The 26,506-nt window shown below is 50.8% G+C and overlaps 1 protein-coding gene across 1 annotated transcript in view; it reads left to right on the top strand.

Moving 5' to 3' along the window:
• LOC139237772 (adhesion G protein-coupled receptor E1-like) overlaps positions 1-25,776 on the top strand; it is a 74,649-nt gene extending 48,873 nt beyond the window's left edge. The window contains exons 12-16 of the mRNA XM_070866957.1: positions 15,886-15,952; positions 16,723-16,814; positions 18,149-18,317; positions 18,451-18,543; positions 25,592-25,776. Coding sequence (XP_070723058.1) covers positions 15,886-15,952; positions 16,723-16,814; positions 18,149-18,317; positions 18,451-18,543; positions 25,592-25,624 — 454 coding nt within the window. The 3' untranslated portion in view covers positions 25,625-25,776. The remainder of the gene's footprint in view (positions 1-15,885; positions 15,953-16,722; positions 16,815-18,148; positions 18,318-18,450; positions 18,544-25,591) is intronic.
• The last annotated feature ends 730 nt before the right edge of the window (positions 25,777-26,506 follow it).

The raw sequence follows: 26,506 nt of genomic DNA, 5'->3' as shown, positions 1-26,506 counted from the left end.
CCCTCGGAATCCAGGAAGACTTGCTTCCACTCCAAAAGTGAGTTCTCCTGTGACTGAACCGTCCAATATGGGAATTACAGTCTCTGTCACAGGTGGGACAGATAGTGGTTGAGGGTAAGGGAGGGTGGGACTGGTTTGCCGCACGCTCCTTCCGCTGCCTGTGCTTGATTTCTGCATGTTCTCTGCGCCCTCCCGGATGCTCTTCCTCCACCTCGGGCGGTCTATGGCCAGGGACTCCCAGGTGTCAGTGGGGATGTTGCACTTTATCAGGGAGACTTTGAGGGTGTCCTTGTAACGTTTCCTCTGGCCCACCTTGGGCTCGTTTGCCATGGACGATTTCCAAGTAGAGCTCTTACTTTGGGTGTCTCGTGTCTGGCATGTGAATAAATTGACCCGCCCGGCGGAGCTGATCAAGTGTGGTCAGTGCTTCGATGCTGGGGATGTTGACCTGGTCGAGGACGCTAATGTTGGTGAGTCTGTCCTCCCAGGGGGTTTGTAGGATCTGGCGGAGACATGGACACTTGCAATGTCAGTAGTGATCCACTTGACATTGCTCTCAGCAAATGGGAGAATGTGTAGAGAGACCCACCTTTCACGATAAGGACATCTGAGGTACCTCCGGGGAGTGTTCGCTGTTGCATTGTGGGAAACGCAGCAGCCAATGTGCGCACAGCAAGATCTCACCAACCGCACCGTGACGACAACCCAGTAATCTGTTTTTTTTTAAGTGATGTTGGTTGAGGAGACGATCGTTGGCCCAGGACACCGGGGATAACTCCTCCTGCTCTTTTTCAAAATAGTGGCCATGAGATCGTTTACGTCTGCCTGAGAGGACAGACGGGGCCTTGGTTTAACGTCTCATCCAAAAGACAGAGCAGCGCTCCCTCAGTGTCAACCCAGATTTTGTGCTCAAGTGCCAGGAGTTGGACTTAGAAACATAGAAACATAGAAATTTACAGCGCAGAAGGAGGCCATTTCAGCCCATCGTGTCCGCGCCGGCCGACAAAGAGCCGCACGGCCCTCGGTCAGCAGCCCTGAAGGTTACATATAAACCGATGAACAATGAACAATGATGGAAAGGCAAAGAGCACCCGCCCCACACAACTGCGACACCCCTCACACTGAAACATTCTACACTCCACCCCAACCGGAGCCATGTGATCTCCTGGGAGAGGCAAAAATCAGATAAAAACCCAGGACAATTTAGGGGGAAAAAAATCTGGGAAAATTCCTCTCCGACCCATCCAGGCGATCGAAACCAGTCCAGGAGATCACCCTGACCGTACTCGATTCCCTGCAGTACTTACCATTATATCTGCGCCGGCCAACAAGAGGTTATCTAGTCTAATCCCAATTACCAGCGCTGGATCTGTAACCCTGCAGGGTTGATCCATAATCTTCTGATTCAGAGGCGAGAGAACAGCTGGCAAGCAATGTATTACTCTGCTGTTTCTTAACTTGTGGTGAGCAAGGACTGGAGAGCATGTGAGTTGGGCTGGTGGGAGGTGGGGAAAGAGCGGATGACTGATAAATGGGTGATGGAGGGGGGAGGGGGAGGGGTCAGGGTATTGGGATTTGGGCAGGGAAGAGAGAAACATGAGGACTGAGGGTCGGGGGTTATGGGATCAGGTTTCAGGGGGAGAGGGAGTCTGGGGGGTTGAGCAATTGGGGCGGTGGGGTGGGGGAGAGAGGTGGGGTCGAAGTCAGGGGATCAGGGATTAGGCAGTGGGAGAGACTGGAGGTCAGGTGTGAGATGGCTGTGGGTCCGAGCACTTCCAGCAGAGATCAAAGGAACAGCAGCAGCAAGATGGGGCGTGGCAGAGGACTCGAGAGAGAGAAGGTGATTGAAACCTGGGGGCTTTACCGTGGTTTAATAGTGAAAGTGTGTTTCTACCGGTGGGCAAATGGGAAACGAGGGGAACGGAGGTGGAAAAGTCATACTGAAAGAACCAAGAGAGAAGGGAGGGCTGAGGGCTATTCGACCATGGAATGCTTCACCGCGTGACTACTGAGGCAGAGACTAGAGCATCATTTATTAGGGAAGGAGATAAATACTTGAAAAGACGGAATGTGGCAAGATCTGGGCAGGGGGGGAGGGAGGGTTGGGGGGGGGGGGTGTGAATGTCCTCCTCCTGTGCTGTAATTTTTATCATTCCGTGAAAACTCTCCTTTATTGATTCCGAGCCCAGGGAGTGGTTTAAAAATGTTGGTGCTGAACTGAGTTAAGGACTGTAATGTATTTGCTTCATGGGTTCTTTGCTTAAGAATTCATAGCAACACATTGCTATTAAGAACTAGTTGGTTTGTTAGCAAAAGGTTTAACAATCATACTACACATTACCAGTTCATCCACCAGGCTCACAACCACCTGCCTCATCGTGGATCCCCCGAACCCAACTGGCTGGGGTTTTATTGAGTCTTGTGAACATCACGTGACTGGCTAAGCCACTCCCAACTCAACAGCTCTACAACTATTTTAATTAAACCATAAAGCCGAGTGCCCCCTCATTAAAGGGGCACTAGAATCGACAAATTAACAAATAGAACTTTGTGAACCGTAAACGGTCAAATTAAAAATTTGGTTGCCGGGGGTGACGATGCACTCCAGTCCCTCCGGCGCCCACCTCTCGTGGAAGACCGCGAGCGTACCGGTGGACACCGCGTGCTCCATCTCCAGGGACACCCTGGCGCGAACGTAACCGCGGAAGAGAGGCAGGCAGTCGGGCTGAACGACCCCCTCGGCCGCCCGCTACCTGGACCGGTTAATGGCCACCTTGGTCAAAAATTGGTTCATGGGATGTGGGCATCGCTGGCAAAGCCAGCATTTATTGCCCATCCCTAATTACTCTTGAGCCACCTTCTTGAACCGCTGCAGTCCATGTGGTGAAGGTGCTCCTATAGTGCTGACTTTGTTGCAATGATTTGGTACAACTGAGTGACTCGCTGTGCCATTTCAGAGTCAGCCACATAGAGGCCAGACCGGGTAGGGGCAGCAAATTTCCTTCCCTTAAGAACATTAGTGAACCAGATGGGTTTTTAATGACAATCCAATTTTTCACGGTCACCATTATTGCCAAATTCTTTTTAATTCCAGATTTATTTGATGGAATTTAATTCCCCCAGCTGCCATGGTAAGATTTGAACAACTGTGTCTGGATTACGAGCCCAGCAACATAACTACGATGCTACCGTTACTCATTACTTCAAGTGCCTATCCAAGTACTTCTTAAATGTGGTGAGGATTTCCACCACCACCATCGTTTTGGGCAGTGAGTTCCAGACCCCATCACCCTCTGGGCAAAACAAGTGCTCCTCAACTCCCCCCTCATCCTTCTACCAATTACTTTAAATATGTGCCGCCTGGTTATTGACATCCCAGCTACGGGATTAAGGTCCTTCCTATCCACTCTGTCCAGGCCCCTCATAACTTTATACACCTCAATTAAATCTCCCCTCAGGGTTACAATTACTACAATTATAGGTAGGATATGGGGCATTACTATCATCAGCACTTCCATCGGCGAGTTACAATATTACTGTTGGTTATGAGGACAATCAGAGTATTACTGGTATTACTATTGTTATCGGTGCAATTTCAATGAGTTACTATTAGTTACTGGTGGAATCAATGTTCCTCCCGTCCCCGGTCTACCCACCCCCGGTCTCCCCACCCCCAGTCTCCCCACCCCCAGTCTCCCCACCCCCGCTCTCCCCACTCCCCGCCCTCCCCACCCCCGCTCTCCCCACCCCCGCTCTCCCCACAGTCACACCACCCCAGCTCCCCACCCCCAGTCTCCCCACCCCCGCTCTCCCCACCCCCGCTCTCCCCACTCCCCGCCCTCCCCACCCCCACTCTCCCCACCCCCGGTCTCCCCACCCCCGCTCTCCCCACCCCCAGTCTCCCCGCCTCCCGATCTCCTCAACCCCCCGCCCTCCCCACACCCGCTCTCCCCACCCCCGCTCTCCCCACCCCCGCTCTCCCCACAGTCACACCACCCCAGCTCCCCACCCCCAGTCTCCCCATCCCCCGATCTCCCCACCGCCCGCTCTCCCCACTCTCAGTCTCCCCACCCCCAGTTTCCCCACCCCCAGCTCTCCCCACCCCCAGTCTCCCCGCCCCCGATCTCCCCACCCCTCCGCTCTCGCCACCCCCGCTCTCCCCACCCCCAGTCTCTCCACCCCCGCTCTCCCCACCCCCCCGCTCTCCCCACACCCCCGCTCTCCCCACCCCCGCTCTCCCCACCCCTAGTCTCTCCACCCCCGCTCTCCCCACCCCCAGTCTCCCCACCCCCGATCTCCCCACCCCCGCTCTCCCCGGTCTCAGTCTCCCCCCGCCCTGGTCTCCCCACCCCCGCTCTCTCTGCTCTCAGTCTCCCCACCCCCGCTCTCCCCACCCCCAGTCTCCCCGCCTCCCGATCTCCTCACCCCCCCACTCTCCCCACCCCCCCGCTCTCCCCACCCCCCGCTCTCCCCACCCCCCCCGCTCTCCCCACCCCCAGTCTCCCCACCCCCGCTCTCCCCACCCCCAGTCTCCCCACCCCCGATCTCCCCACCCCCGCTCTCCCCGGTGTCAGTCTCCCCACCCCCACTCTCCCCGCTCTCAGTCTCCCCACCCCCGCTCTCCCCACCCCCCCGGTGTCTCCCCACCCCCGGTCTCCCCACCCCCCGGTCTCCCCACCCCCGCTCTCCCCACCCCCAGTCTCCCCACCCCCGGTCTCTCCCCAACCCCGCTCTCAGTCTCCCCCCCCTGGTCTCCCCACCCCCGCTCTCTCTGCTCTCAGTCTCCCCACCCCCGCTCTCCCCACGCCCGGTCTCTCCCCACCCCCGCTCTCCCCGCTCTCAGTCTCCCCCCCCTGGTCTCCCCACCTCCGCTCTCCCCGCTCTCAGTCTCCCCCCGCTGGTCTCCCCACCCCCGCTCTCCCCACCCCCAGTCTCCCCACCCCCGGTCTCTCCCCAACCCCGCTCTCAGTCTCCCCCCCCTGGTCTCCCCACCCCCGCTCTCTCTGCTCTCAGTCTCCCCACCCCCGCTCTCCCCACCCCCAGTCTCCCCACCCCCGCTCTCCCCACCCCCACTCTCCCCACGCCCGGTCTCTCCCCACCCCCGCTCTCCCCGCTCTCAGTCTCCCCCCCCTGGTCTCCCCACCTCCGCTCTCCCCGCTCTCAGTCTCCCCCCGCTGGTCTCCCCACCCCCGCTCTCCCCGCCCCCAGTCTCCCCACCCCCACTCTCCCCACCCCCGGTCTCTCCCCAACCCCGCTCTCCCCACCCCCGCTCTCCCCACCCCCAGTCTCCCCACCCCCACTCTCCCCACCCCCGGTCTCCCCACCCCCGCTCTCCCCACCCCCAGTCTCCCCACCCCCACTCTCCCCACCCCCGGTCTCTCCCCACCCCCGCTCTCCCCACCCCCGCTCTCCCCACCCCCAGTCTCCCCACCCCCACTCTCCCCACCCCCCGCTCTCCCCACCCCCGCTCTCCCCACCCCCAGTCTCCCCACCCCCGCTCTCCCCAGCCCCGGTCTCTCCCCACCCCCGGTCTCTCCCCACCCCCGCTCTCCCCACCCCCGCTCTCCCCACCCCCAGTCTCCCCACCCCCACTGTCCCCACCCCCGGTCTCTCCCCACCCCCGCTCTCCCTGCCCCCAGTCTCCCCATCCCCGATGTCGCCGCGTTTCCTAAAGTACTTCATTGACTGGAAAGCGCTTTGAGATGTCCGGTGGTCGTGAAAGGCGCCATATAAATGCTTTATTTTTTTCTTAAACAACTTTCAACTAACCATGGGCAGCTATCAATCATACAAACTCCACTGAGGTAGTGACTACAGTCACAGGGACTTCCTGCACTTGACATTGGTTGCCACATTTTACCAGTAATGGTATAACTCCTTCTTCAAAAGGAAATAAGCTTCAAATAACAACAACCAACTCATCATCATCATCACTACAAGATATATGAAGTCCATCTTATCTATTTCATCAATGGCCACCGTTTTAGATGGTTCACACCATATTGTGATTTTCACTTCGCTCTGCCATGCCTTGTTATTCGGGGAGTGGTGGTGTTGTTTGGCGATAGCTTGTTCCATTCTAGGTTCAAATTATGCCGCCGGTCCAGTTGTTTGTCGATTAGTGGCCCAGCTCTTGCGCTCTATCTCTCTGGCTGTGGTTAGCTTCCTGTGAACAAGTTAGGCTTGTGCAACCCGTGTTCTAGATTGTATAACCAGAATCAGGGGTCTGCACGCATGGTGAGATCTGATATTCACTCACTGCAATTTTGCAAACAACCATATCGCTTTTCTTTTCACTGAGTTCTGAGAACGTCTCCTTGCTGAAGCTTATCGAGCTTTTTAGTCATCTTATTTTCAACTGGGCCTGTTTAGCTGTTCTGAGATGTAACAACCACAGACTTGCATTTACCGTTGTTAAAACATCCCCAGGTGCTTCAAAGGAACGTTAATGTGCTGTATGTAGGCTCCTTTAGCAATGACTCCACGAGGCAGGGTATGATACTTAAACTGTGTAGATTGTAGTCCTTTATTTGCAGCTCCTGAGTGCTAACAACAAGCTGTGTGTTCCTTTTTATACTGGGTTACCTCCAGTGTGCAGGTAACCCTTAGGTCTCCAGCAGCAGCACCCTCTGGTGTACAGGTAAGATATTTACAGTGTAAGGGTACATTCAGTGTTACATAACAGTGTTACAGACGTCACACAATAATCAAGCATGCATATATAACAGTTAACAAAGAGGCAGGTTTTAAGGAGTCGAAAGAGGCGGAGAGGTTTAGGGAGGGAATCACCAGGTTTAGTGCCGAGGCAGCCGAAAGCATGGCCGCCAATAGCAAGTTATTGGCAATCAGGGATGTGCAAGAGACCAGAATTGACATAACGCAGAGCTCTCAGAGAAAGCATTGTGAGGGACGCAGTGAATTAGCCCACCTGCCTCTGTGGACAGGAAGGTTTGTTAGAACATAAGAACATAAGAATTAGGAACAGGAGTAGGCCATCTAGCCCCTCGAGCCTGCTCCGCCATTCAACAAGATCATGGCTGATCTGGTCGTGGACTCAGTTCCACTAACCCGCCCTCTCCCCGTAACCCTTTATTCCCTTATTGCTTAAAAATCTATCTATCTTTGACTTGAAAACATTCAATGAGCTCGCCTCAACTGCTTCCTTGGGCAGAGAATTCCACAGATTAACAACCCTCTGGGAGAAGAAATTCTTTCTCAACTCGGTTTTAAATTGGCTCCTCCGTATTTTGAGGCTGTGCCCCCTAGTTCTAGTCTCCCCCACCAATGGAAACAACCTCTCTGCCTCTATCTTGTCTTTCCCTTTCATGATTTTAAATGTTTCTATAAGATCACCCCTCATCCTTCTGAACTCCAAGGAGTAAAGACCCAGTCTACTCAATCTATCATCATAAGGTAACCCCCTCATTTCTGGAATCAGCCTAGTGAATCGTCTCTGTACCCCTTCCAAAGCTAGTATATCCTTCCTTAAGTAAGGTGACCAAAACTGCACGCAGTACTCCAGGTGCGGCCTTACCAATACCTTATACAGTTGCAGCAGGACCTCCCTGCTTTTGTACTCCATCCCTCTCGCAATGAAGGCCAAAATTCCATTTGCCTTCCTGATTACCTGCTGCACCTGCAAACTAACCTTTTGGGATTCAAAGGACCCCCAGGTCCCTCTGCACCGCAGCATGTTGTAATTTCTCCCCATTCAAATAATATTCCCTTTTACTGTTTTTTTTCCCCAAGGTGGATGACCTCACACTTTCCGACATTGTTACCAGTGGGTATGGGTTGAGGGCACCATGGATGCCCGTGCAGTGTGCCATCCCTGCGACGGGCATTCTGATCTTTCACTGTGTCCTCAAGGCAGGAAAACGGGAGGCGAAAGTGAGAGCCCACTAATTTCTCATGACCAGGCCACAACCATAAAATTTGAACATATGATAATGCTTTAAAAAATAATATAATTCAAAAATACTTTTAATTGAAAGACAAAAAAATTAAGAAAGTATTGAAGCCTTTAAAGAAACTGTAATGTATGCTCAGAAGTTTGTAGAGCTGTTGTATTGTGAGTGGCTTAGCCAGTCACATGATGTTCACAAGGCTCAATAAAGCCCTAGCCAGTTAGGCCTAGGTCATCCACGATGACACAAGTGGTTGTGAGTCAAGTGAATGAACTGGTAATGCAAATCCACTAGGAGGACAGAAGCACCAACGTCAGTGTTCTCGATCAGGCCAACATCCCCAGCATCGAAGCACTGACCACACTCGACCAGCTCCGTTGGCCGGACCACATTGTTCGCATGCCGGACACAAGACTCCCAAAGCAAGCGCTCTACTCAGAACTCCTGCATGGCAGATGGGCAGATGAAACGTTACAAGGACACCTTCAAAGCCTCCCTGATAAAGTACAACATCCTCACTGGCAGCTGGGAGTCCCTGACCAAAGACCGCCCTAAGTGGAGGAAGTGCATCCGGGAGGGCGCTGAGCACCTCGAGTCTCATCGGCGAGAGCGTGCAGAAATCAAGCGCAGGCAGCAGAAAGAGCGTGCGGCAAACCAGTCCACCCACCCTTTTCCTTCAACCACTGTCCCACCTGTGACAGAGACTGTAATTCCCGTATTGGACTGTTCAGTCACCTGAGAACTCACTTTTAGAGTGGAAGCAAGTCTTCCTCGATTTCGAGGGACTACCAATGATGATGATGAATGTGTCGTGTGATTGTTAAACCGTTGTAAATTAACCAACTAGTTCTTAATAGCAATGTGTCGCTATGAATTCTTCAGCAAAGAACCCAGGAAACAAATACATTACAAAAAGAGATTTAGGTGTCCAGGTGTACAAATCGCTGTAAGCCGGAGCATGATTACATAAAAGTAATCAAAATGGCGAATGGTATCTTGGCCTTAATCTCCAAGGGTTGCGGAGTGATCTGACTGAGGTACTTCAATTAATAGAAGGATTGGATTACAGGGGAACCATTTCCTCTGGTGGGAGGGGTCCAGAACAATGGGGCACAATCTCAAAATGAGAGCCAGGCCGTTCAGGAGGGAAATCAGAAAGCTCCAGAGGGTAAATCTGGAGCTCTCTCCCCCAAAAGGCTGTGGATGCTTGGAGGATAATTGGAGCTTTCAAAGCTGTGATCGACAGATTTTCGTTCGGGATGTGTGTAATGTATTTGCTTCAAGGGTTCTTTGCTTAAGAATTCACAGCAACACATTGCTATTAAGAACTAGTTGGTTTATTAGCAAAGGTTTAACAATCACACTACTCATTACCAGTTCATCCACCGGGCTCACAACCACCTGCCTCATCGTGGATCCCCCAAACCCAACTGGCTGGGGTTTTATTGAGTCTTGTGAACATCACGTGACTGGCTAAGCCACTCCCAACTCAACAGCTCGACAAACCCGTGAGCATGCTCACAGGTGCATACTTCACAATGGGTATTGAGGGAAATGGTGCTAAGCTGACGAAATGGAGTTGAGGAACAGATCAGCCGTGATCTCATTGAATGGAGGAACAGGCTCGAGGGGCTCAACGGCCTCCTCCTGTTCCTAAAAAGCCTCATGTGAAATGTAATTGCCTGTTGCAGGTGTCTTTCATCACATTCATGCATTGCATTGGTGTCACGGTAACGAAAGCGATTTCTCACTTGTGACATTCACCTTGCCTCCCCTGTAATTGAAAAATCTGTCTATCTCCACCTTGAAGATATTCAACGACTCAGCCTCCACAGCTCTCTGGGGCAGGGAATTCCAAAGATACACGACCCTCTGAGAGAAGAAATTCCTCCTCATCTCCGTCTTATTCTGAAACTATGCCCCCTAGTTCTAGATTGCCCCACGAGGGGAAACATCCTCTCTGCATCTACCCTGTCCAGCCCCCTCAGAATCTTATATGTTTCAAACAGTGCCGTGGAATATTTTACGTCCATTAGAGAGCAGACGGGCCCTCAGTTTAATGTCTCATCCAAACGTCGGCACTGCAAACAGTGCAGCACTCCCTCAGCACTGCACCGACAGTGTCAGCCTAGATTTTATGCTCAAGTCTGTGGAGTGGGACTTGAGCCCATGACCTTCTGACTCAGCAGTGAGAGTGATACCCCACTGAGCCACAGCCGATGCTGTACCAGCATCGTCCTTTTAAAAGCAGAACCCTGTAATGGATACAAACCCCCAGCGTCTTCAGCCGAAGGGCAACATAAGGTCCAGCTCGCAACATCCTCCTCCTAATCATTATCATTGGCGGTCCCTCACAACGAGGCTGACTTGCTTCCATGCCAAAAAAGGACGAGTTCACAGGTGTTTCAATGAAGGACCCGAACTACATCCTGAAGGGTGGAAGATGCCTGTGCGTGGATATTTTTACCGTGGGGTGGCCGTTGCACACCAGCCACCACACGGGCTTGACAGAGCTAGGTCTTGGTCCAGTGGCAAGGATTACCCAAGACGACTGGAGACCAGCTCTGCTGCACGGACCTAGTGTGCACACATATCGCAGTGTGGGCTGGCCCGTGCTGCCTCTGGGCCCCTGGCCCCGAACTCACGCCTCCCCTGGGCCCCGATCACGTCCCTCCAGAGTCTCGCGCCGCTCCTTCGCCCCGACCTCGCCGCTCCTGCTCCAATCTGCCCATGCTCCAATCAGCAACCTGGACCTTGATGACATCACTCTGGTCCAGCAGTAGCTGTCCCTGTTCATTCCTGATCTCTGCATCGCCCAGTTCACTCGCCTCTGACTCTTAACAGCCCAGGGTGAATGTCTCTGAGCTAGTGACAGGGACAGATTCTTGCCCCCGGAGCAGCGGTGAGGTGTTCTGGGCGGGCAGTCAGCCTCCAGCGCCCCACGGCCATCCTCGGGGCCGGTTTAGCGGTGGCAGGGAGCAGCACCGCCCGGAAGAGCTGCTCCCGGTGTGTGTATCGCCGGTTGCGAAACCGGCGCGAGTTTTGACTCCCGCCCGAACCGTCCGCCCCACAGCGACCGCCGCAGCGACCGCCTGGGAAATCGGGCGGGGAACCTATACCGACAGCGGAGAGGTGAGTAATGGACCCCTAAAGTAAGTGTGATTGTTTTTTCTTTTTTTTTGCGATTTGTGTTGTGGTGGGGTGGGCAATGTTTTGAGAATATTTTTCTGGCGTTTTTTTAAGGTTTTTTTTTCTCCCAAGGCGTCTCTGGGAGCGCTCCCGGCCCAGCTCTTTAGCTTGGGATTTTCCCATGCGAATCCCCAAAGAGAGGTGTACACCGCCTCCCTTAGCACTGCTCCACCTGACTCAGGGCCCAGCTGCCCAATTTTGCTGACTGAGTTCCAATGAAATACGAACTCCAATTGTAGTTTTAATGTCACTTTATTTTGGCTGCAGTAACAAGCTCTTGGCTTTAAGCCAGGTCTTTGTCCTTCTGATATCACATGGCCAAAATGGCTGTATTTATACCGGGTTCAATTTACAGAAAAGAACTCGCCTTCTTTGACCTTATTGGCTTAATTAATAGTCTTTTAACCTTTTAATTGGCTCACTACCCAAGATCCTAAAATGTCAAGTTGATTGATGATTTAATGCAACATGCTGAACTGCACGTAGACATGGGAGTCTGTGTTTTCTCAACCTGTCTAAATGCAGCCTGTTTAAATTCTCGATCAGACGCAAACTGCGCCCAGGCACTAACGTTACCGCCTGCCGCCATTACTGCCCCGAAATCATCAAAGCCGAAAATCCAGTGTTAGTAAGGGATCGTGTGAGTGGTGTGCAGTTCTAGTACTGCTACGGCCAGCATCTTGTGGAGCCTCTGAGTACTCCCTCAAGCCCATCTGGAGGAGAGCAACAGGAAGAGCGGTTACGAGGGTTTCCCGACCAGACTTCACCTGCAATTCGAAGCAGATGGAAGGACATGAGGGCTTCACATTGCCGGCGGTTATTGTGGGACGGAATAGGGGCGACGACCAGAAATTCGTCAACCTTCAGCTGCCATGCGGGCTCCTTCCAGGCCAGATTCCGGCCTCCCTCTCCAAGGTTTCGAAACCCTTCTCCCTTCACAGAGGGCGAGAGGGCAGAGGCTCGATGGGACCGCCACCACTCGCCACAGATCGTTGGCTCTGGTGCTCTGGGCTGTCCTCTCATAGAATCACACAGCACAGAAGGAAGGGCCATTCGGCCCATCATGCCTGTTCCTGCTCTTTGAAAGAGCTCCTCAATTAGTCCCACTCCCCTGCTCTCTTTCCCAAATGTCCTGCAAGTTTTATCCTTTCAAAAATGTATCCAATTTCCTTTTGAAAGTTATGAGATCTGCTTCCAGCGCCCTTTCAGGCAGTGTGTTCCAGATCCTAACTCACTGCTGAATTGCTCTTCTTCTTGTTTCTTGTTCTTTTTCCAAATATCTTCAATCCGTGTCCTCTGGTGAACAAATCTTCGGCCATTGGAAGCAGTTTCTCCTTAATTACGCCATCAAACCCCCTCAAGAATTTAACCCCCCACCCCAATCAAATCTCCTTAACCTTCCCTGCTTAAAGGAGAACAAGTCCAGCTTCTCGAGTCCCTCATGTAACTGAGGTCTTTCACCTCCTTCAAGATGAGGATTAGTCTGGATAACCTCTAGTTGGCCGGCGCAGATATGATGGTAAGTACTGCAGGGAATCGAATACGGCCAGGGTGATCTCCTAGACTGCCTCGATGAGTCGGAGAGGAATTTTCCCAGATTTTTCCCCCCGAATTGGTCTGGGTTTTTATCTGGTTTTCCCAGGAGATCACATGGCTCCGGTTGGGGTGGAGTGTAGAATGTTTCAGTGTGAGGAGTGTCGCAGGTGTGTGGGGCGGACTGGTTGGGCTGGGTGCTCTTTACCTTTCCGCCATTGTTCATAGGTCTATATGTAACCTTCAGGGCTGCTGACCGAGGGCCGTGCGGCTCTTTGTCGGCCAGCGCGGACACGATGGGCTGAAATGGCCTCCTTCTGCGCGGTAAATTTCTATGTTTCTACATTTCTATAAGCAAATTCAGCAATTGATACAATCGAGTGAGCTCCACACAATTAATGGGGATGGTGGGTGGGCTGTGAGCAGCACTCGTTCATCTCTGGAATGGAAACCCTTGCATGGGGAGCTCTGTATAAAATGTCTGCATTAAACACTGGCACCGTGCATGGCCTTTCCTGTTATTCCTTGGCTCAGGGGTAGTATTCTCGACTTTGAGTCAGAAGGTTCCGAGTTCAAATTTTACTCCAGAGACTTGAACGTGTAAAACAAGGCTGACAGTCCCAGTGCTGCACTGTCGGAGGTGCCGTCTTTCAGATGAGACGTTAAGCCGAAGCCCCCTTCCTGCCCCCTCAGGAGGATGTAAAAGATCCCATGGCACTATTTTCAAAAACAGGGGCGTTCTCCCTGATGTTTGTCTGAGGAAAAGAGTGTTTGAAGACCAGGCCCTCAAATCTACCACCAAGCTCATGGTCTACAGGACTGTAGTAATACCCGCCCTCCTGTATGTCTCAGAGACGTGGACGATTTAAAGAAGGCAACTCAAGTCGCTGGAGATATATCACCAACGATGTCTCCTCAAGATCCTGCAAATCCCCTGGGAGGACAGGCGCACCAACATCAGTGTCCTTGTCCAGGCTAACATCCCCAGTATTGAAGCACTGACCGCACTCGATCAGCTTCGCTGGGCAGGCCACTTAGTTCTCATGCCAGAAACGAGACTCCCGAAGCAAATGCTCTATGCGGAGCTCCTTCATGGTAAACGAGCCAAAGGTGGGCAGTGGAAACGTTATAAGGACACCTTCAAAGCCTCCCTGGTAAAGTGCGACATCACCGCTGACAGCTGGGAGACCCTGGCCGAAGACCGCCCGAGGTGGAGAAAGTGCGTCCGGGAAGGCGTTGAGCTCTTCGAGTCTCAACGCCGAGAGCGTGAAGAGGTCAGGCGCAGGCAGCGGAAGGAGCGCACGGCAAACCAGCCCCCTCCCACCCCTTCCTTCGACGAATGTCTGTTCCACCTGTAACAGGGTCTGTGGCTCTCGTATCGAACTGTTCAGCCAACAGAGAACTCACTTTGGGAGTGGAAGCAAGTCTTGCTCGATTCCGAGGGACTGCCTATGATGTTCTGGCCAGCATTTATTCTTCAACCAACATCACTAAAATACATCACTAAAAGATTCATCTTTTGTTTCTTAACTTGTCCCATTACCATCCCCTTTTTGTCCTTCGGTTTATATGTAACCTTCAGGGCTGCTGACCGAGGGCCGAGCGGCTCTTTGTCGGCCGGCGCGGACACGATGGGCCGAAATGGCCTCCTTCTGCGCGGTAAATTTCTATGTTTCTATGTTTCTATGCCTCCTCCCTTTCAGGGCCCCTTGCACTTCCTTAAGAGTCTGTTCCATTTCGAACTGTTGCCGGATCTGATGAAGGGCCATCGACGTGAAACATTAACTTCTTTGTTTCTCTCTCCACAGAAGCTGCCTGACCCGCTGAGATTTCCAGCGTTTTCTGTTTTTATTTCAGATTCCAGCATCCGCAGTGTTTTGATTTCGACTTACTGAGGAGCTTTGCCCAGTAAGCGGGCTGCATTTTGCTGACAATTTTTGTGTCTCTCGGTCTCTCAGCTCACTGCTTGTACACAAGCGGGCGGGGAAGTGGACCTGAGTCCATGATTAGATCAGCCATGATCGTATTGAATGGCAGAGCAGGCCCGAGGGGCCGTATGGCCTACTCCTGTTCCTATTTCTTATGTTCTTATGCAAGTGTCAGCCTTCAGTCTGGGGCCGTCAGGTGCGGGCGGCCCTGCGGTTCAGTCCCAGTACATCTTTTGGTCAGACTTATATTCTGTTCGATTTGCATTTGTGTTTGTGCGAAATAGGGAACTGTGTCGGGCAGGCGATGCTGATCAGCAGGGAAACCTGTGCTCTTTCTTCAACTGATTCACCAGTGCACTTTCGGTGAAGTCATTTCCTCGCTCAAGCACGTAGCTCACAGCTATTAAAGTGTGGGCTCACACAGTCCACTATTGGACTCAGTGTTACACGTGGCTCAGTGGGCAGCACACTTGCTTCTGAAGGTAGGAGATTGTGGGTTCAAGTTCCACTCCAGGGAGCTGAGCACATAAATCTAGGCTGACACTCCTAGTGCAGTGCTGAGGGAGCGCCGCACTGTCAGAGGTGCTGTCCTTTGGCTGAGAAACTAAACCCGCGGCCCCCTTCTGCCCTTTCAGTTGGACGTAAAAGATCCTATTGTAGTATTTTGAAGAAGAGCAGGGGAGTTATTCCTGAGGCCAATATTTATCTCTCATTCAACACAACAAAAACGGATTATCTGGTCATTAACTCAGAGAAACATATAAGATTCTGACGGGACTGGACAGGTTAGATGCCGGAAGAATGTTCCCGATGTTGGGGAAGTTCAGAACCAGGGGTCACAGTCTAAGAATAAGGGGTAAGCCATTTAGGACTGAGATGAGGAGAAACTTCTTCACTCAGAGAGTTGTTAACCTGTGGAATTCCCTACCGCAGAGAGTTGTTGATGCCAGTTCATTGGATATATTCAAGAGGGAGTTAGATATGACCCTTACGGTTAAGGGGATCAAGGGGTATGCAGAGAAAGCAGGAAAGGGGTACTGAGGGAATGATCAGCCATGATCTTATTGAATGGTGGTGCAGGCTCGAAGGGCCGAATGGCCTACTCCTGCACCTATTTTCTATGTTTCTATGCTGTTTGTGGGAGCTTGCTGTGCGCAAAATGGCTGCCGCATTTCCCACATTTCAACAGTGACTACTACTCCAAAAGTACTGAAATGGCTGTAAAGCATTTTGGGATTTCCGGTGGTTGTGAAAGGTGCCATATAAATGCAAATCTTTCTTATAATGGGATAGACGTGTCTGAGTGTAACTTTTCTCTTTGTTCACAGCTGCTGGCTGCAGTTAGAGAGAGGATTTATCTGGAGTTTCATGGGCCCTGTTTCATTCATCATTCTGGTAGCTATTCTTTCATTGGCTCACTTGTCCCACTTGATAACTCGATGCCCTTGAATTTTTTGCTAACATTACTCTGAAGCGAGTAGCATTTGTGCAAATGGACCTCCCTCCTTGTGAGGAAAGACTTGCCCACACCAAGTAAATGCTGGAGAGCTTGCAGTGTCGAACGGTAAACTGGGTCCAAATACTTGCGAGTGCCTCCATTTAAAACGTGCCCTTGTCAAATAGTGTCAGCTGTGGCTCAGTGGGCAGCACACTCGCCATCTGGCTTTGAAAGTTGTGGGTTCAAGTCCCACTCCAGGGAGTTGAGCACATAAATCTAGGCTGACACTCCAGTAGAGTGCTGCACTGTCGGAGGTGCTGTCTGTCAGATACAACATTAAAACAAGGCCCTGTCTGCCCCTCTCAGGTGGATGGAAAAGATCCCTTGGCACTATTTTGAAGAAGAGCAGGTGAGTTATCCCTGGTGTCCTGTTTAATATTCATCCATCAATCAACATAACAAAAACAGGTTACCTGGTCATTATCACATTGCTGTTTGTGGGAGCTTGCTGTGTGCATATTGGCTGCCGTGTTTCCCACATTATAACAGTGACTACACTTCATTGGCTGTAAACGCTTTGAGACATCTGGTCGTGAAAGGCGCTATATAAATGCAAGTCTTTCTTTTTGCCAATGGCAAATCCTAATGTATCACAAAGAATACAATACTGCCGGCTACGGCTAAATACTGTTCTTTGTTCTGATGAAAATTGCTGATAAATTCACAGGTCAACACAGCCCTCCTGACCTCCATACTCTGGATCCTGCGGAAACAGCTCTCCAGCCTGAACTCCAAAGTGTCGAAGGTCAAAGACACAAGGTCAGTCAGAAAAGTTGTCTCGTAATGTTTAGTATAACTAAGTTTTACCTGCACTTTATTTCCTCCACAAACTTCCTCCCCTCCCCGTGGACACTGGAACCTAGCAAGGGCTGGCTCCATTGGTGCCAGTTGCCACATGGTACCTTCCTCTTCATTCGTTCCTGGGCTGTGGGCGTCACTGGCAAGGCCAGCATTTATTGCCCATCCCTAATTGCCCTTGAGAAGGTGGCGCTGCAGTCCGTGTGGTGAAGGTGCTCCCACAGTGCTGTTAAGGAGGGAGTTCCAGGATTTTGACCCAGCGACGATGAAGGAACGGCCGATATATTTCCAAGTCAGGATGGTGTGTGACTTGGAGGGGAACGTGGAGGTGGTGGTGTTCCCATGCGCCTGCTGCCCTTGTCCTTCTAGGTGGTAGAGGTCGTGGGTTTGGGAGGTGCTGCTGAAGAAGCCTTGGCGAGTTGCTGCAGTGCATCTTGTAGATGGTGCACACTGCAGCCACGGTGCGCCGGTGGTGGAGGGAGTGAATGTTGAAGGTGGTGGATGGGGGGGCCGATCATGTGGGCTGCTTTGTCCTGGATGGTGTCGAGCTTCTTGAGTGTTGTTGGAGCTGCTCTCATCCAGGCAAGTGGAGAGTATTCCATCACACTCCTGACTTGTGCCTTCACCCCAATATAAGCTTGGACAATCACCATCACCATAAGGTTCAATTAATGTCCGGGTCAACTAGCCAGGGTCAAAATCCTGGAACTCCCCACCTCACAGCGCTGTGGGAGCACCTTCACCACACGGACTGCATCGGTTCAAGAAGAAGGCTCACCTTCTCAACTTGGGATGGGCAATAAATGCCGGCCTTGCCAACGATGTCTACATCCTGAGAACTTTGTTTTTTTCTAAACGGCCAGAGCATTAATTTTGTCCAAACTCTATTAGGAAGAAATTAAATTTCTCAGGTTGACTCTGTTGGGGAACCATCTAGCTCTCTGACGGCCAACGTACAGGGCACCACTAGAGTTAGAAAGAGCAGAATAGAACATGTGATTAGGTCTTGTGCACTAAGAGCCTGTGGATTGGAGGAGAGACGGAATTCCATGTTGCTATTATTTTCTCCGAACTACTTTCTTGGTGAGAACTTGGTGAAATAATCTGTACTGCACTACTTTGGGCAAAGTTCAGTAAAAAGGCTGACTCACATGGAACTGTTGCCCTAGCAACTGACTCAATGCCTCCAGGAGAGGAGAGATATGAGAGGAAATGAAGGAGCAGACTAATCTGGAATAAAGAATTGGCAAACTACCGTCTTAAAATCGTAGTTAAACAATGTTTGTCTTGTATAGGATGTTGACGTTTAAAGCCATCGCACAGGTCTTTGTCCTGGGCTGTACCTGGATTCTCGGCTTATTCCACTTTGGGGAAGGAACCATAGTGATGGCCTACTTATTCACCATCGTCAACAGCTTCCAGGGCACCTTCATCTTCATCATCCTCTGTGTTTTGAACGAGCAGGTACTGCACACCGTAAAGCCCTCGTAAATCGACACGGTGAGGTGTGGCAATTACTTTTTAGCTTAAATGAGAACAAAGTCACCTTGAATTTTTAATTTTCCCCTTTTTGTTCTACCATTGGTCCTGTGCGAAGGTGAGGAAAGAGTATCGGAGATGCTTTGGCAGAATGACGAAGACAACCTTATCGACCGAATCAACAAGCATGGGCATGCTGCCATCAAGACTGGTGAGTTTAGATTCATTGGAACCGATTCCTGCCCCACCTGAGGAGAATGTGTCTGCCTTAGCTCAGTGGGTAGCACCCACGACCCAGAGATCAGAAGGTTGTGGGTTCAAGTCCCACTCCAGAGACTTGAGCACATAAATCTAGGCTGACACTCCAGTGCAGTACTGAGGGAGTGCCACACTGCCTATGAAATGGGGCATTATGTTTCAGGTGGATGTAGAAGATCCCATGGCATTATTTCGAAGAAGAGCAGGGGAGTTTATCCCCTGGTGTCCTGGCCAATATTTACAACTCACCCAACGCTACTTTAAAAAAAACAAATGATCTGGTCACATTATCTCATTGCTGTCTATGGGAGCTTGCTGTGCGCAAATTGGCTGCTGTGTTTCCCACATTACAACAGTGACTACACTCCAAAAGTACTTCATTGGTTGGAAAGTGCTTTGGGATGTCCTCAGGCATTTCTCGGAGCTGGAACAGAGTACCTCAGTATGATCTTCGGATCAGTCAGCAATACTCTAGCCTCTGAGTCAGAAAGTTGTGGTTTCATTCCTTGGACTTGACCACACACTCTATCACTAACGCTCGAGTGCAGAGAGATTTGAGTAGATTGGGCCGACATTTGCGGGAGTTTAGAAGAATGAGAGGTGATCTTATTGAAACATGCAAGATTCTGAGGGGGATTGACAGGGTAGATGCTGAGAGGTTGTTTCCTCCTGGTTGGAGTGTCTAGAACCAGGGGTCACAGTCTCAGGACAAAGGGGTCGGCCATTTAAGACTGAGATGAGGAGGAATTTCTTCACTCAGAGGGTTGTGAATCTTTGGAATTCTCTGCACCAGAGGACTGTGGATGCTCAGTCGTTGAGTATATTCAAGGCTGTGATGGGATCTGAGGAAAGGTTTTTTCACCCAGAGGGTGGTGGGGATCTGGAACTCACTTCCTGAAAGGGTAATAGAGGCAGGAACTGTTACATATGTGGACTTGTATTTACTTTGTACAGCCACCAGAGGGCTCATTCCCCAGAGTCCCAAGGGATCCCATAATCCCTTGGGAGCACAGGTATTTAAGAAGGCTTCACAGGTTGGAGAGGCAATAAAAGACTAAGGTCACACTTTACTTTGAGCTCACAGTGTTCAGTCTCACTCTTTCTCCATACACAACAACTGGCGATACAGATAGCGAACCCAAAGATGCAGAGAACAGTGGGCATCCTGGAGAAATTTTCGGAGGGAGATGATTGGGAAACTTTTGTGGAGCAACTCGACCAATACTTCGTGGCCAATGAGCTAGATGGGGAAGGGCGATGCCAAACGAAGGGCGATCCTCCTCACCGTCTGTGGGGCACCAACGTATGGCCTCACGAAGAATCTGCTCACTCCAGCGAAATCCACGGAGAAATCGTACGACAATTTGTGCACACTGGTCCAAGAGCATTTGAACCCTTAGGAAAGCGTTCTGATGTCAAGGTACCAGTTCTACACCTACAAAAGGTCTGAAGGCCAGGAAGTGGCGAGTTATATCGCCGAGCTGAGACAGCATGCAGGATATTGTGAATTTGAAGGATATTTGGAGCACATGCTCAGTGACTTTTTCATACTTGGCATTGGCCACGAAACCATACTTCGCAAGCTTTTGTCTATGGTGACCCCAACCTTGAGTATGGCCATAGTGATAGCCCAGGCATTCATTGTCACCAGTGACAACACTAAGCAAATCTCTCAGCACACAAGTGCTGCTACAAGTACTGTGAACAAAGTGATGTTGTTTTCGAATCATAATGTACAGAGCAGGTCACACATACCTGCAGCTGCACGTCCGCAGATGTCTCAGGGCCCATCATCAAGGGGGACGAATGCAAAGCCATTAGCACCTTGTTGGCGCTGCAGGGGTAATCATCGTTTCCATTCATGCAAATTCAAAGGATACATTTGCAAGGGCTTTGGAACAATGAGACACCTTCAACGAGTGTGCAGGCGAGCTGCTAAGCCTGTTAAACTTGCAAACCACCAAGTTGCAGAGGAGGACAGATCCACGGAGGATCACTATGAACCAGAGCCTCAGATAGAGGAGGCAGAGGTACATGGGGTGCACACATTCACCACAAATTGTCCCCCAATAATGCTGAATGTTGAACTAAATGGACTCCCAGTGTCAATGGAGCTGGACACAGGCGCAAGCCAGTCCATCATGGGCAAAAAGACTTTCGAAAGGTTGTGGTGCAACAAGGCCTCAAGGCCAATCTTAACTCCAGTTCGCACGAGACTAAGAACTTACACGAAAGAACTGATTCCTGTAATCAGCAGTGCTAGCGTAAAGGTCTCCTACGGTGGAGCGGTGCACAAGCTACCACTCTGGGTGGTACCGGGTGATGGTCCCAAGCTGATCGGCAGGAGCTGGCTGGGAAAGATAAGCTGGAACTGGAACGACGTCCGAGCGCTATCGCCCGCTGACGACACTTCGTGTGCCCAGGGCTTAAACAATTTTCCTTCGCTGTTCAAACCAGACATCGGGAAATTCCAAGGAGCAAAAGTGTAGATCCACCTAATTCCGGGGGCGCGACCCATCCATCACAAGGCGAGAGCAGTACCGTACATGATGAGAGAAAGGGTAGAGATCGAGCTAGACCGGCTGCAACAAGAGGGCATAATTTTACTGATCGAGTTCAGCGAGTGGGCCAATCCTATTGTCCCAGTCCTCAAGGGAGACGGCACCATCAGATTAAAAAGTAACTATCAATCATAACTCCCTGCAGGACCAATACCCACTACCAAAAGCCGACGACCTCTTTACAGCGCTGGTGGAAGGAAAGACGTTCATGAAGCTGGATCTGACTTCAGCCTACATGACGCAGGAACTGGAGGAATCATCGAAGGCCCTCACCTGCATCAACATGCACAAAGGTCTTTTTGTTTATAACAGATGCCCGTTTGGAATCCGATCAGCGGCAGCAATATTCCAGAGAAACATGGAAAGTTTACTGAAGTTGGTCCCGCACACCGTGGTCTTCCAGGACGACATCTTGGTCACAGGTCGGAACACAGTCGAGCACCTGCTCGAAGTGCCTGAAGTGGAGTTCCTGGGAAGGAGGATTGCGGCGGATGGCATCAGGCCCACCAACACGAAGACGGAGGCAATCGAGAATGCACTGAGGCCACAGAACGTGACGGAGCTGCGGTCGTTTCTGGGACTCCTGAACTACTTTGGTAACTTCTTACCGGGTCTCAGCACACTGTTCGAACCACTGCATGTCTTACTACGAAAAGGAGGTGAATTGGTTTAGGGCAAAAGCCAAGAAAATGCCTTTGTAAAAGCGAGAAAATTGTTATGCTCAAACAAATTGCTTGTATTAATGATCCATGTAAGCGTTTGGTACTAGCATGTGATGCGTCGTCATATGACGTCGGGTGTATATTGGAACAAGCTAATGATTTTGGGAAACTGAAACCGGTTGCTTATGCATCCAAGAGTCTGTCTAAGGCCGAGAGAGCCTACAGCATGATTGAAAAGAAGCGTTAGCGTGTGTCTATGGGGTAAAGAAAATGCATCAATACCTGTTTGGGCTAAAATTCGAATTGGAAACTGACCATAAGCCACTTATATCCCTGTTTTCCGAGAGTAAAGGGATAAATACCAATGCATCGGCCCGCATCCAGAGATGGGCACTCACATTGTCCGCAGACAACTACGCCATCCGCCACAGGCCAAGCACAGAAAACTGCACCGATGCTCTCAGTAGGCTGCTATTGCCCACCACAGGGGTGGAAATGGCGCAGCCCGCAGATCTAGCCATGGTTATGGAAGCATTTGAGAGAGAGCAATCACCCGTCACTTCCCGGCAGATTAAAACCTGGACAAGCCAGGACCCCTTATTATCTCTAGTCAAAAGCTATGTGCTTTACGGGAGCTGGTCCAGTGTCCCAGTGGAAATGCAGGAAGAGATAAAGCCGTTCCAGCGACGCAAAGATGAAATGTCTATACAGGCAGACTGCCTTCTGTGGGGCAATCAAGTAGTGGCCCCCAAGAAGGGCAGAGACACCTTCATCAATGATCTCCACAGTACCCACCCAGGCATTGTAATGATGAAAGCGACAGCCAGATCCCACATGTGGTGGCCCGGTATCGATGCGGACTTAGAGTCCTGCGTTCACAGATGTAATACATGCTCGCAGTTAAGCAATGTACCCAGGGAGGCGCCGCTAAGTTTATGGTCTTGGCTCTCCAAACCGTGGTCTAGGGTCGACTATGCAGGCCCGTTCTTGGGTAAAATGTTCCTTGTGGTTGTAGACGCGTACTCGAAGTAGATTGAGTATGAGATAATGTCGGCTAGCACGTCCACTGCCATCACTGAAAGCCTGGGGGCCATGTTTGCCACACACGGCTTACCTGTTGTCCTGGTGAGCAACAACGAGCCATGTTTTACCAGGGCTGAGTTCAAAGAATTCATGACCTGTAACGGGATCAAACATGTCACATCTGCCCCGTTTAAACCAGCGTCCAATGGTCAGGCAGAGAGAGCAGTGCAAACCATCAAGCAAGGCTTGAAGAGGGTAACTGAAGACTCACTGCAGACTCGCCTATCACGAGTCCTGCTCAGCTACCGCACGAGACCCCACTCACTCACTGAGATCCCACCTGCTGAACTGCTCGTGAAAAGAGCACTTAAGACAAGGCTCTCGTTAGTTCACCCTGATCTACATGAACGGGTGGAGAACAGGCGGCTTCAACGAAGTGCATACCATTATAGCGCAAATGTGTCACGCGAGATTGAAATCAATGATCTTGTATTTGTATTAATTATGGACAAGGTCCCAAGTGGCTTACCGGCACTGTCGTGGCCAAAGAGGGGAGCAGGGTGTTTCGGGTCAAACTTTCAAATGGACTCATTCACAGGAAACACTTGGACCAAATCAAACTCAGATTCACGGACTACCCTGAGCACCCCACCTTGGACCCTACCTTTTTTGATCCCCCAACATACACACCAGTGGCAACCGGCACCACGGTTGACCACGAAACAGAACCCATCATCCACAGCAGGCCTGCAGGGCCCAACCCACCAGGCAGCCCAGCAAGGCCAGCTGCACAGCAGCCCAGTGAGGGCCCAACAAATGATTCATCAACACCAGCTTTCACACCGAGATGATCAACCAGAGCAAGAAGGGCCCCAACTCACATTGTACATGGTTACACTATTGACTTTGTGGGGGAGTGTTGTTATATATATAAAATTGTATTTACTCTGTACAGCCACCACAGTGATCATTCCCCGGAGTCCCAAGGCATCCCTTGGGAGCACAGGTATTTAAAGAGGCTTCACAGGTTGGAGAGGCACTCTGGAGACCTGCAATAAAAGACTACGGTCACACTTTACTTTGAGCTCACAGTGTTCAGTCTGACTCTTTCTCCATCATTGGATATATTCAAGAGAGAGTTAGATATGGCCCTTACGGCTAAAGGATCAAAGGATATAGCGAGAAAGCAGGAAAGGGGTACTGAGGGAATGATCAGCCATGATCCTATTGAATGGTGGTGCAGGCTTGAAGGGCCGAATGGCCTATTCCTGCACCTATTTTCTATGTTTCTATGTTACACAACAGAAACCCTCACCACATTTAAAAAGTAATTGGATGTTCACTTGAATTGCTGTAACCGACAAGGCTACGGACCAAGAGCTGGAAGTTGGGATTAGGCTGGATAGCTCTTTGTTGGCCGGTGCAGACACGATGGGCCGAAATGGCCTCATTCTGTGCTGTAAATTTCTATGATTCTATGAATCTCTTTTTTGGTGGTGTTGGTTGAATGATACATGTTGGCCAGGACACAAAAGGACTCTGGCCTCTTCGAATAGTGCATCCTGAGAAGGCGGAGAGACCTCGGTTAAGTTACTCAACTGAAATAACTCTGTTCTGCCAGCCCTGAGTCCTTCTGAATAGAGTAGTGGTTTCAAATCAGTAACTGTATCTCAAGGAAACGGGGATTAATAAAATCATATCATCATCATAGGCGTTCCCTCGAACGAGGATGACTTGCTTCCACACGAGTTCACAGATGTTTCAATGAAGGACCCGATGTTCCAGTCCTGAACTCCAGTTGAGGGGGTGGAAGATACCTGTGCGTGGATTTTTTTAACCTGTGGTGACCGTTGCACACCAGCCACCACACGGGCTCGACAGAGCTAGGCCTTTGTCCAGTGGCAAGGGTTAATCAGGACAACTGGAGACCTGCTCTGCTACACGGACCTAGTGCGCACACATATCGCAGTGTGGGCTGGGCCCGTGCTGCCCCCTGGGCCCTCGGCTCTTCTGGGCCCCGTACCCTCATTCGCCGCACCTTCACCCGCGATGTTCCAGGGCCCGGCGCTCCAGCTCTATTTATAGCCCCGACCTGCGGTGGTGTTCACACACAGGTCGGGGCGGCCCAGGCTTAATAAGATAGAACTACCACGGCTAGCTAAAGTGCTGGGGCAAACTCAGTGGGTCAAGTGGCTACATCTGTTGCCATGTAAAGAAAGTTGTAATCCACGTGGATCCTAATTTAAAGTTTATTTTCCGCTTAACAGCTTTATCACACTTCCCTGCTCCAGGTAAGTAAGAGTTGCCATAATGATCGAGTTGTGTATCAAGGGATAAGGAGATCGGACGGAGAAGTGGATCGAGGTCGATGATCAGCCATGATCTAATGGAATGGCGGAGCAGGCTCGAGGGGTTGTAGGGCCTACTCCTGCTCATATTTCTTACGTTCTTAAGTACAATCTTAAAGCATAGAAGGAGGCCATTCGGCCCATCATGCCTGTGCCCTGTTCTTTCCCCACAGCCCTGCAAATTTTTCACCTTCAAGAATTCCCTTTTGAAAGTTACTATTGAATCTGCTCCCACCACCCTTTCAGGCAGCGCTTTCCAGATCACAACAACTCGCTGCATTAAAAAAACGTTCCTCCTTATCTCTCCATGCCTCCCACGATTCTTTTAATTATCTTAAAACTGTGTTTCATGAATTAACTCAAAGAGAATCGTTAATGAATAAACTGTTTGCTCTTTTGTCTCCAAGGGAGAGTCGAGCGTGATGGAACTCAAGACCTAGGGGGCTGTGTCAGCGCGAGTGTCACTGTGCAGGAACCCACAGATAACCACACGTTGCCGAGAAGGAGGAAGTCGCAAATTGTCGAGATATTTCTGTGCAAATCTAAATTAACAGATGTGACTTTTAACAATGATGCTGCAAGATCTGCTTCAAACCCCCACGACAATGTGGGTTGTGAATGGTGGGGGGGTAGGGAGGGGGTGGGGGGTTTGTGGATGACAGAAATGTTAACTGTTTTGCTCGTCTGCACAGCAAGATAGGGAATATTGGAACAGGAGAGGGCCATTCAGCCCCACTCGAGCCTGTTCCGCTGTTCAATAACTGACCTGCATCTTAACTCCATCCTTGGCTCAATATCCTTATATACCCTTGGCTCGCAAAGATCTGTCGACCTCAGATTGAACATTACTACTTGAGCTTGCATCCATATGCTTTTTGCAGGAGGGAGTTCCACGCTCCGACCACCCTTTGCGTGAAGAAGTGCTTCCTAACTCCTCTCAACGGCCTGGCTCTGATTTTAAGGTTATGTCCCCCTTGTCCTAGACGCCTCCACCAGCCGCAGAAGTCTCTCCTGTCTACCCTGTCAATTCCTTTCAAAATCCGAAAAACCGCAATCAAGTCACCCCTTAACCTTCTATATTCTGGGGAATGAAAGCCTACTTTATGTAATCTCTCCTCATAATCTCACCCTTGGAGCCGTGGTAACATTCCGGTGAATCTGTGCTGCATTCATTCCAAGGCCAATGTGTCCTTTCTATCATGTGGTGCCCAGAACAGTGCACAGTGCTCCAGGTGTGGTCTAACCAGGGCTTTTTCGAGCTGCAGCAACGCTTCCTCCCCTTTATATTCCAGCCCGCTACTTGCAAAAGCTAACATTCCATT

Source organism: Pristiophorus japonicus, chromosome 24, assembly GCF_044704955.1.
Source record: "Pristiophorus japonicus isolate sPriJap1 chromosome 24, sPriJap1.hap1, whole genome shotgun sequence".
Taxonomy (NCBI): domain Eukaryota; kingdom Metazoa; phylum Chordata; class Chondrichthyes; family Pristiophoridae; genus Pristiophorus; species Pristiophorus japonicus.
This window is presented reverse-complemented; position numbering and strand designations above follow the sequence as displayed.